General features: G+C 38.9%; 1 protein-coding gene across 3 annotated transcripts in view; it reads right to left on the bottom strand.

The window, feature by feature from the left end:
• Positions 1 to 7784, bottom strand: part of scaf8 (SR-related CTD-associated factor 8) — a 216263-nt gene extending 208479 nt beyond the window's left edge. For 2 of the 3 annotated variants that reach the window (XR_009515130.1, XM_059986057.1), the window contains exon 1: positions 7532 to 7783. Coding sequence is in view for 2 of the 3 variants with exons in the window: in XM_059986057.1 (XP_059842040.1) it covers positions 7532 to 7561 (30 nt within the window). In the remaining variant the exon portion in view is untranslated. Of the gene's footprint in view, positions 1 to 7531 lie in introns of all 3 variants that reach the window. The other variant, XM_059986058.1, reaches the window with a different exon arrangement.
• Positions 7785 to 12147: the final 4363 nt, after the last annotated feature.

Raw genomic sequence — 12147 nt, 5'->3', positions numbered from 1 at the left:
AAGCACTACCCATTGATTGGAAATCTCAATGGTTCAGCAACTGAGATTGGGCCCCCAGCAACTGAGATGCTGGGGGCCCAATTTCCAAACTCCATTTGACATTCCTAGACCCAGACTCCCAGGCTTCCTCTGACATGCTGGCATCAAATACAAGAATAACAATGCATTGTCATATGAACACTAGATTATATTTAGTATGTATCAGTGGTAATATTGCTAAACTGTAATTTTAGTTCCAATTGTGCACATATTTAAAATTTTAATTACTCTTAATCATGAAGTGAATCTTTCATTTTAAGCAATTTATCTTGTATCAAACTACAAATCATATCACCCAGATTCAATTGCCAGCATAGACTTAAATCAGAGCACTGGAGTAGGTACAACATACTTTCTAGTCACAAGGCCAAAAAAGGGGGGTGAAAAACAACAATTCCTGGTCCTTACTGGTAGCAGTAAGATGCACTAGTTTTATGTACATACTTCATAAACAATTTGTATCAATCTATAGTCTTACCACTGCAAAAATTCAAAGATGAATGGGGAGGTGACAAGGTACTGGGAAATGACCTTCAATTTTTGAATATACAGTAGTTTGGAATAAATGGCTTCAAAATGGGGATATTACCATAAGAGAAAGGGAAACAAGAATAAGTAGGCCATTTTTTCCTCCTTATACTATACAGCAGAATTGAGTCATAAATTCATCTGTATTTCTTGTTCACAGCCAACATTTTACAACACAAAGTTCAACAAATGTATCACAAACAAAAACTCCAGAGAGCGTGCACTTAGAATGAAAAAAATTCAGCAGCCAAAAGTTTACATTCAAGTGGTTTAGTTTACTCATAATTGAATCCTCATTAAACATGCTTTGCTCCTTCCTAGTAATGCCTTGCTGAAGTCTAACCTGCCATTGAATTAATTCTATTTCCACCCCAATAGGTCAGAAAAGAGAAAAAATACAATTAGAATCCTTATTTTGCAATACCCTAGGCTAAAGTCTGCCCCTTAAGGTTTACTAACATATCTTCAACAGAACTCCAATAATCTTCAAATATTCACTTTATTTCACATCAAGTAAACTGTTAGATACACCCTTTGCCATTTCAGAAAATTGTGAAAAAGCAGTACTTAGTTGCACAACTTTACAGAATGGAAGTATGTAAATCTGGACTGATAGTCTACCATAATTAGGGAAAATACTGCATTTGCAGAAATGCTATTCTGCAAATGGAAAAACCTCAAAGTTGTGATGGGTAGTCAAAGACTTTATGGTCCATTCAGAGAATAATTCTTCTGCTTTCCTTTCTTCAAAATAAATTACTGATCATTTATGAAATGGGACAAAATGGCTTTTACGCTTGCATATATAGACAGCCACTATTTATTGACGTGGTCTGAAATGTTACAGCAATGTGAAACTATATTCTCTAAGCACAACTTTTATTTACTTTTGCTTTATTACCTTGAATAGCAGAAAAATCATAGTCAGGGTGTCAAAGGCTAGAGGAGTAGGTAGTAGAATAATAAGAGGGATAATAAACCAGCCATGATGGAATGGTGGGGCAGACTTGATGGGCCAAATGACCCAGTTCTGTTCCTAGGTCTTAAGATCTAAATGGTTTATTCTGATACTTTCTCATGAACATCAATTTTAGGTAATGCATCAAATCTCCTTTAACTGGAAGTGTGTATTTGTCAAAGCAGCCCACCAATATATTAAGATACTATCTCTGAATTCAGATGGAATTTGGAAAGAGGAATCAGCAACATTGACATGAGAAATAAATACAAAAGAGGATTCCCTACAGACAAATAATATTAGAGGAGGTTGCCCAAGACCAGTCGTGATAAAGTAGCAAATAAAGTTACAGTGAAACTTTTTGCAGGAACAGACTAGAGCAGAGAGATTTCAAAACTCAGATTGGAGAAACTGACAGATCAAGTTCCAAAAGTTTAACTTCTTCAGTGCATTGGGAATGCCTTTTTGAACCATATCGAGACAGGACCATATTAACAATGAACCACAAGCCAGCCAGAGTCAATAACATGATACAATTCGTTCCAAGAAAGGGAGATGAATGGATTACCAATATTTTAGATGTAGATTACCAATATTTTAGATGTAGTTAAAGTAGATTATGGAAGATGATACAGGAACTGGCTATAGCAAGAAAAGTAGATAATAGAACCAAGGTTCAAAGACCCATTTGATACATTACCAAGTTGACGTGGATCTTATCTTTAGGTTGGGGCAGATAAATAATCAAAACAATTCCTTTATTTGAACCCAAAAGTGAAAATGGATGGTAGGAAAGATAACAGAAACTTAAAGACTAAAAGGAAAAACAGCTTGAAACTGAAAATATGAATAATCTGCAGTTGAAGATCAATTAAATTCAATTTTTAAAATTACTATGTCTTGTAATTTTAAAAACTGCTTGATAAATTACTGTAGATAAACCCTACTCTCTTAATTATGGCAAAGCACGTTTAATTGATGTAGCCAGCTAAACACGCTGGCAAATTCCATGAGATTCTGTGGCATAACACCATCATTCGTTAACAATTTAGACTTGTAAATAGGAATGTTGTTTCAAATTTTGCAGCTGACATTAAAATAATTGGGCTTGGGAAGGAGTGGACAGTGCAGATAAAAATGAATTGCAATTTGTAAAAAGAAAGTTGAACAAAATACAAATGGTAATGCACAGTTGTTACTGGACCAATAATCCAGAAACTGGATTACTAATTCAGATACCCAAGTTTATAGCTCACAACAGCAATGGAATTAGAATTCAGTTAAAATGAAATTTTAAGTCAGAAACTATTAATAATTATAGGCCTACTGCCAAAAAATGTTTCACTAATATTCTTTAAGGAAAGAAACCTATGATTCTTACTCCAGTGAATCCATAGATCTTACTCCAAACCTACCACTGTGATTCTTAACAGTCTTCAACTGGCTAAGCAAGTTAAGGATGACAAATAAATAACCTTGCCAATGAAGCACAGTTCCATGAAATAAATCAAGATAACATTAATACTCCAGAAAAAGGATAAAATTGACAGACTAAATTTAATACCTGTGTGAGGTGGTACCAATTGGTAGGGACAATTAAGATACAGATTTGTAAAGCAAGGCTTTAAATATTGAAGGTGCACACACTCGCAAATCACTAACATTGACAAAAAAAAATGCCAATAGGAAACAAACCAATAGTTGGATTTGTCAAACTTATATCAAACCTTGGTCAGCTTATACTTGAGACTTGTGCACTGATTTTGTGTTCCCATTATAATCAGAGAATCAGCAAGTTTAAAAAGTCATAATTCAATAAGGACTTTTAAGAGAAAATCCTTAACCCAAAGAACAGCAAGAATGTGGAATCTATAGCCACAGGGAATAAATAACACAAATAGCATTAATGCATTTAACAGTATAAAGGGATGGATGAATATGAAAAATGGATGACAGTGGCAACAACGGCCAGATGGGCCAAATGGTCTGTAGATTTCAGGCAATGCAATACACCCAACTCCAAAAGAGCAAAAGATCCACTTTTGTAACAACCCTTGTCAATTAGACCATTATCAAACTCAAAGGAGTACCTACACATTGTATCAGGAGACGATACTCATACCAAATAGCTAGTTTGTATCCATTTTCGCAAGTAGAGAATGAGGATAAAAGCCTAATTACATCAGTGGATGAGTGGGGAATCAAACCAGATAAAGTAGGTTTAATAGTAATGGAAAAAACAATGAGACTAATAGACAAATCAGCAGGACTTCTGGTTTCCACCATGATGGTAATTTTTTTTCTACTTTTATTTCTCACAATTCAGCAATTGCTCCCCCCCACACACACACAAAAAGAATTTGGCATTTTATCATTCTTTATATAGGAAAGAAAGGACAGAATGAACAAGAAGTTATAAGCTTATTGGCCTGCTGGTGGCTATTAGAAAGTTAGCAGTGACAAAGTGGTTCGTTGGATGAATCAATACATCACAGATAAAGCATGGATTTTGCTGAAGCACTAGGCTAACGGTATAAACTCCACTGAAGTTTCTAAATCACAAATATCTATGAATTTTAATTAGATGGATTTCCACAAAGCAATCACTAAAGCTCTACAGAGCAATCTTGAAAAATTAGATAAATCTTAAAGAGAAAATATTTATTCTATTAAGGGTTATTAAGAATGCAGCATTGGATTTCACAGCTAGACCTTTCACAATTGATATAAAAGTCATGGATGTTTAGAACTGCCACTCATGTTAAAAGGCTGAGGATGGATCAACTGAAATTTTCAAAATTGTGAGTTACTGATGCAAGGGTAGCAGTGATGGCAATGAACTACAGAGATCACACACAAGTTAATTGGAAGATTAACAAAGCTGGAGAGGAGGAATGGCCTTTATTAAAAGCCTCAAAACTGATACCATATGCAACACACTTCCTGGAAAAAGGGAAAAAGAAATCAAGTCAAAGCATTCTCCTGCAAGTCCCAAAATTAATTTAGTGTAGTGTGGCCACAATTTACCTACCTTAACCAAGCACAGTAGAGGGAATCCTCAATTCACTGGTTTGGATACTTTCAGATGTTAATGCATCTTAATAACCTCAAATAATATTCTGGACAGAATATTTATCAGTATAGAAAACACCAATAAACAGTTTCGATGCTGTAAAATATTTAACTTCCTCAGTGTGAAAGCTACTGAGAACATATAATTGCACTGATTATTTAGAAATTATATGCACTGTTCTGTTGCTGATTAATCTGTCTCGCTACTTTTTCATACTACACCGTGCCCCTGTGTAATGGCGGTTCAGGAAATTGCAATTCACCCCTATGGAACTCACAAATCACTGCCAAAAAAATTAAGATTAGAAAGATATCAAAATTCACTCTTAATTTATCTGAAAATAAACACAAAATGAAAAAAAAACTAATTCTGTCATTTTTGTCAAAGGTCCTGTAACTGAAAATAACAATTTTGAAAGATTTTTTGGAGAGCAATCCCTCTGAATTAGAGGCAATGTACCGTATGTTGCAAGCTTTAAGCCCATTTTTCAAATAAAAACCATGCCACCTGCAATAAATCTTACCATGCTCATACCAGACCACCTGTAAAGATTTTAAAAACTAAGACATCACAGAACTGGATTTATATGAAATGGCATCTATGAATGAAATAAAGCAACACAAGCAACCTAAAATTTCCCTTTCCATTGAAATACTCAAGTTAAATTTCAATTTTGTTGTAGCACTTATACCCTTTGCTTTCTAGATTAGGTCTGCTAGAAAGGCGTATCTATATGTGTGTATACTGCTATATTGCTCCATAAGATCGAGCATAAAAAAATGTATATGGCTAAGTTATCATACTGAACTATATCATAGAATGTTTCAACACAAAAAAAACATGCATGACAAATGATAAAATTCTGACATATAACCACATGACTATGTTCAAACTAACAATTTAAGCCAAGAAACCTGCACATAGTGGACCTAGTTAGTCACTACAAAAGAACCGCTCCGTTATCACTCACAGTACCCAGAGATATTGATAAGAAAGGATTAGCAACATCTCTGAATGTGGATATTGCCACTAGTGAAGAATTGAACTCTCCAGATTTCAATAATAAACCATGTGGACTCCAAAGAAATCATCAAAAAGAGCCTATTATCAAAATAAAATCCCGGAACAGATGCACTCCATATCCAGATGCACAATGGATGATAAATACACTTCATGTCCGTGTTCAATACTTGCCACAAAACTTCCAGAAATGTGTATATTATTTACACAAAGAGGCAGGGTGATGAAAAGTTGTAAGACATTTTGTTAACGATTCAGCCTCAAGATCACAAGTGTACTAACTACGACTTATGTACTTAAATGTATTCTGTAAGGCCACAAATCCTTCACAATACTCAAAAGTTTTGTAAAGGATTTGTGGCCTTATTATAGAACTCATTTCAAAAGAAAAATCAGAAGAACTTACTCCTTTTGGATTACACCATATTCAAATGTACTGAAACTTTTCAATGACCATTTTGCCCACTGTGATCAGAAATCAGAAACGCTGATGCTTTGGCATATGGCTCACACATTAGTACAGAATCTAAGCCAAAGTCAGTAATTCAGCCAGAGTGCGCAGCCAGAGCTGGGGTTGGATGTGTGACTTAAGATGGGATTTGGGTCTGGAACATCTGGGGTCAAAATTATGTATAGAAGCCAAGAGTCCAGTATAACCCCCCATTCTATTTAAACACCAGGATCATTAGAAGGTGTAAAAAAATATATTATTAAAATTAGTGTGTATAGATATTAATATTAACTAAAGAAACAGCTAATAGTCCAGAAAATGCTAGTCCAGCACCTTAGTTCCACTAGTGCTGGAGCATCAGGGTTTTACTATAGAAACTATTACTCCTTCTACCAAAGGCAAGTAATCATTTCTTGTACAGATCATAAACATCATCGACGTTTCCCACCTTCAGCTAAGGTAACTTAAGAAAATTATTAAATGGTGTTCATGCCTGGGGTCCTACAGTTAGGTTACCCAAGAACTTGAACTTCTTTTTAAAGTTGTTAAAGTTGTCAATTTGTGTAGAACACTCCAAGTTTCTCCAAACTCCTTGACGAGGGAGAAAAGCATATAAAGATTAAGCTTTTTAAAACAAAATTAAACTTCGAAAGATACACAAATCTGTACTAATAATTATTTTATCTGATAATGTCCATCGACCTTTTCCCCACATTAATTCCAAACGTATATGTTCTTAAAATTTTGATACTTTGACATCTTCCATCTACCGTTATGTTCTGCTCACTCACCGAGCTGAGAACACAAAACAGGCCCATTAATTCTGTCGTAGCTACAAAACCACGCGAAAATAGTGGAGATAAAAATGCAATATTCCTCGGTTCTTCTAGCTACTTTTAAGTGAACAGCAGTGGCTGAAACCGTCGAATAAAAACAGAAGACGCTCCAAAGTCAGTCAAATGCTTGGGCTGCAGGGTTCAGAAGGGCCTTTCCTTGCACGGAAGCAGAGCGGGGTAGCCGAAGAGGCGGCCCTCTTCCCGGGCAGCCGGCGAATGCGAGCGCGGGGTTGGGTGGTGGTGGTGGTGGTGGGGGGGGGGGGGGGGGAAGAGGGAGATAAGCACACTCAGTGTAAATGCGCAGATTAGGCCCTGTGCAAAGAGGCGCCGTTAACGGCTCCCTAAACCCCTTGACTGTCCTCAGCCTCAGCAGCATATTTCCGTTAAGGGAAGAAGCGAGGCCCGGCGTCCCTGATCAGGAGGGCGGAGGTGGTGACAGAGGGCAGCCGTTCCTACTCAAGGCCGCGGCCTGCTACCACCATGGGGGCTGCTGTATTTTTTTTCTCCCCCAGCAGTGCAGCGACGCGCTTCGTGGGGCCTGTGGCCGAGGCCGGGGCCACCAACCGTCGTCAAACACCTCCCCCCCCCCCCATCCTTCCTCCCCATCAACTGCAGCTCATACCGACCTCGTTATTAAAGGCTTTGACGGCCTCCATGGCTCGGCGTTTCGCTCGCTCCGTTCGGGTGACTCCTAAACGGGGAAAGGAGGCAGGCAAGGAAGTGTGGGCTCGCAGGCTGGAGTCGGATGACCGGGGCAGGAGCTGAACTTTCGGCGCGGAGTCAAATGCCGCAACGGCCGCGCTTCACCCTCATATCACCGCGGTGCAGCAAAGCAGCCAATATGGCGGCGGGCGCAGCGAGCCAGAGCGTCCGCACGGTCCCGCACCCGCACCCGAATCCGCATCCAGAGACACCTACCGGAAAGCGGCTGCAAGCGCAGCGCCGCCGTCCCGTCCCGTCCCGTCCCGTCCTCCGCAGCGAAAGTCGGCAACGCGCCTGCATGGCAGCGGCTGGAGTCTGCAAGCGCCTTTCGCCCCTCAGAAACCCTCAAATGCTCTGCAAGCACTCCAGGGAAGTGGGGGAAACAACGCAGCCAGACGCGTACAGCTGTCAAACGAATAGGCGACCCAATAATCTGTATTTTTCAGTGACTTCGAATAAGGAAAGAATTGACCAGGATATCTTTTCACGGGATCAGTAAAACACGAGGGTCTGAATTAATGTCGCCCGTAATGTTACCCTCAGAAGTTCAGCTTGCATTTTTATACACTTTTTATAGACAACCCAGTGTAGTATGAACAGAGGTCTTTACACGTGAGACTATTATAAACGTTCTGCATACAAAGTTACAACTAATGTCTCTGATTCATTTCTGTATCAATAATTTAGAAAGTTTCTTTAAAAAATGATGGAAGACTGAGAACTACATGGGCTCGAAAAATCAGCTCCGTTTGGTGGTGTTGAGCACATCAGCAGCAGTATGTTGTTTGTACTGTCTTCAAAATTAAATCCTTTGACTTCAATGGTACTGAAATTCAGCGAGAGGAATGGTTTTGCGGGATATGGGTCAAACGCCACCAAATGAGACTAAACTAACTTAGATGACCTCTTGGTCAGCATAGATGAGTTGAGCTGAAGGACCTGTGCCCATGCTGTATGTCTCTCTCCATGATTCATGTCGTTACCGCATAGTCTTTCTCCTGCAACGAAGCAAACAGGCATTTGCAGACGAAAAACTTTAAAGTATGGTATCTCCATTTGATTGAGTCCGGAGAGATCTTGGTGCTGATTTACTGCTATCGTTATTTTGGAATTTGGTCATGTAGTTTGGCTTCATTATAAAAGTTAGCTTTTGGTGAGGATTCTCCATTCATAGCTGAAACTTAGAAGAAGAATTGAGGTAGTGAAAAAAAATTCATCATGAAAACCAGCCTCTCCGACAATGATTTTCGGGAAAGCAGCCAACATAATCAAGTACCCCTCCCACTCTAGTCATTTTCTCTTCTCACGTCAGGCAGGAGATACAAAAGTTTGAGAGCATGTTCCACCAGACTCAAAAACAGCTTCTATTCCGGTGTTACAAGACTCGCGAACAACCCCTCATACGCTAAGTGATGAATCTTGTATCTCATCGTTATCCTTGCACTTTTTTTTTGTCGACCTGCACTGCATTTTCTTTTTGCTGTAATACTATATTCTGCGCTCCTTTCTTTTAACTGTCTTGATATGCTTATGCATGGCACACTCTGCGTGGATGGAATGCAAACAAAAGCTTTTCATTGAATCTTGATATATGTGACATAATAAACCAATACTAATACAAACACTAGTAGTGAAATTCCATGGAACCATAGACTTAAGAAACATTTGAAAAACTCATCCTCATACCTCTGCCATTGAAATTACCATGACGGAAATGAGAAGAAACACATGGCAACTCATGATCAACATTTCATTATCTACATGTGTGGCACAGATAATATAATTCTATTACATTGCCAGTGACCCGGGTTCAATTCCACTGTTGTCTGTAAGGAGTTTGTATGTTCTGCTCATGTGTTTATTGATCATATGGGATATAAAATAAATAATCTATCAACTATATTTAATAATTGATTTCACTTCTTTTCCTAAACTCTCTTTTCTATAAATTTTGTGGTTATCATGCAAATTCAACTGAATTTAAACATATCATTCTTGATATTAATTATGTTTTATGGCCTTTTTCCAATCGCAAGGTTTAAATTCTGTATATTTTTGCCATGTATTAGCTCTCACACTAAGCAATGCCATCTATGGGATCTGGTATAATTGATTCTTTCATAAACTGAGGAACTGCTTTGATTTGCTGATTATCAAGAATATGCAGTTGCTTCAACAGATGCATGTCTAGGAATCAGATTGTTGGTTTTTTTGGTTGATTTGTAGCACATAGTGCATTTGTATCAAATTGGATCACCCAAAGAGATCACAAAATTGGTTAAAAAAAAAGAAACAAAGATGCAACAAATGGTTTCTACTTTGAATCATGTTAAAATCAAGGTTTTAACTTCAAGGCTCCTTCAGAAAGTAAGGAGGCAGGGATCCAGAATTGGCTCACCCACAGAAGGCAAAGGGTGGTTGTAGATGGTTCATATCCTGCATGGAGGTCGGTGACCAGTGGTGTGCCTCAGGGATCTGTTCTGGGATTTTTATAAATGACCTGGATGAAGAAGTAGAAGGATGGGTTAGTAAGTTTGCTGATGACACAAAGATTGGGGGTGTTGTGGATAGTCTGGAGGGTTATCAGAGGTTACAGCGGGACATCGATAGGATGCAGAACTGAGCTGAGAAGTTGCAAATGAACTTCAACCCAGATAAGTGTGAAGTGGTTCATTTTGGTTGGTAAAATATGAAGATAGAATATAATATTAATGGTAAGACTCTTGGCAGTGTGGAAGATCTGAGAGATCTTGGGGTCCATGTCCATAGGACATTCAAAGCTGCTGCGCAGGTTGACAGTGTTGTTAAGAAGGCGTATGGTATGATGGCATTCATCAACCGTGGGATTGAGTTCTAGAGCCCTGAGGTAACATATACAAGACCTTGGTCAGACCCCACTTGGAGGACTGTGTTCAGTTCTGGTCACCTCACTACAGAAAGGATGTGGATACTACAGAGAGAGTGCAGAGGAGATTTACAAGGATATTGTCTGGATTGGAGGGTGTAACTTATGAGAATAGGTTGACTGAACTTGGCCTTTTCTCCCTGGAGCAATGGAGGATGAGAGGTGACCTGACAGAGGTGTATAAGGTGATGAGGAGCATTGATTATGTGGATAGCCAGAGGCTTTCCCCAGGGCTGAAATGCCTAACACAAGGAGGCATTGTTTTAAGGTAAACACGAGGAAATCTGCAGTTGCTGGAAATTCAAACAACAACACACAAAATGCTGGTGGAACACAGCAGACCAGGCAGCATCTATGAGGGGAAGCACTGTCGACATTTCGAGCCGAGACCCTTCGTCAGTCCTGATGTCAGTCTCGGCCCAAAATGTCGACAGTGCTTCTCCTTATGGATGCTGCCTGGCCTGCTGTGTTCCACCGGCATTTTGTGTGTATTGATTGTTTTAAGGTGCTTGAAAATTAGTACCAAGGGGATGTCAGGGGTAAGTTTTTCACACAGAGAGTGGTGGGTGCGTGGAATGCACTCCTGGTGATGGTGGTGGAAGTGGATACAATAGGGTCTTTTAAGAGTCTCTTAGATAGGTACATGGAGCTTAGAAAAATAGAGGGCTTTACACTAGGGAAATTCTAGGCAGTTTCTAGAGTAGGTTACATGGTCAGCACAACATTGTGGGCCGAAGGTCCTATAATGTGCTGTAGATTTCTATGTTCATGACAGATGTAAGTCCTGCAGGAGCAGTAAAATTGTAATGCTATATGCCGTTGTGAAGCTGTTGATGGAGAGAAAGCAGTATGACACAGCAAAATGGGGAAGAGAAAAACAAAGAGGAGCCTTTCTTCTCAATCAGGGCCAGTTATTCTCCTGGTGTTGACAGTCACACCAAGTACCACATTTGCATTATTTATAGAATTATCATAAAGTCAAATAAAACATTAATTTATTATTAGCTGAATTTTGGAAAAATACATTTATTATTAGTTTGTCTTCTGTTTGCAGACTTCAGAATGTGTATGAGCAGTCTTCAGTGAGATTTGGAGGAAACATATTCTGTGGTACTTGCTGTGTGGCTGGTGGTATAACTAAACTGCAGAAGTACCAGCTCTGCGCAGGTGAATTTGGACACAGAAGTGTCCAGCTAATTTCTCTATGGATATGATTTCATTTGGAAATAACTTGGAGCATATTAACACCTAGACTGAAATGCTTTTATGTATGATTTACACTGAAACTGGGTGCTACAAATCCCACCACTGGGCTCATTTGTGAGGAAGCAGATGCATAGAAGAGCAATCACTGCCAAATTAATTAGTTGATCTGTGTTGTGTTGGACTCAGCCTGGACCTGTACTTGAAGTTACTTTGATGTTAATCCAGCATGCAAATGCGAAAATGGGCTTTCTTCAATTGTTGGTTGTTCTATAATGGAATATAAAATACTGGAAGGCCCCAGCAGCATTTGTAGGAAGAGAGGTATACCTGGAATGTTAATTCTGTTGTTTAATCTTCTCAGTTTCTGTCTGACTGCTGATGAATTCCAACTTTATGGTTTTATTTCATATTTTCAGCATCTGCAATATT

This window comes from Hypanus sabinus, chromosome 12, assembly GCF_030144855.1.
Source record: "Hypanus sabinus isolate sHypSab1 chromosome 12, sHypSab1.hap1, whole genome shotgun sequence".
In the NCBI taxonomy this organism is placed as follows: domain Eukaryota; kingdom Metazoa; phylum Chordata; class Chondrichthyes; order Myliobatiformes; family Dasyatidae; genus Hypanus; species Hypanus sabinus.
This window is presented reverse-complemented; position numbering and strand designations above follow the sequence as displayed.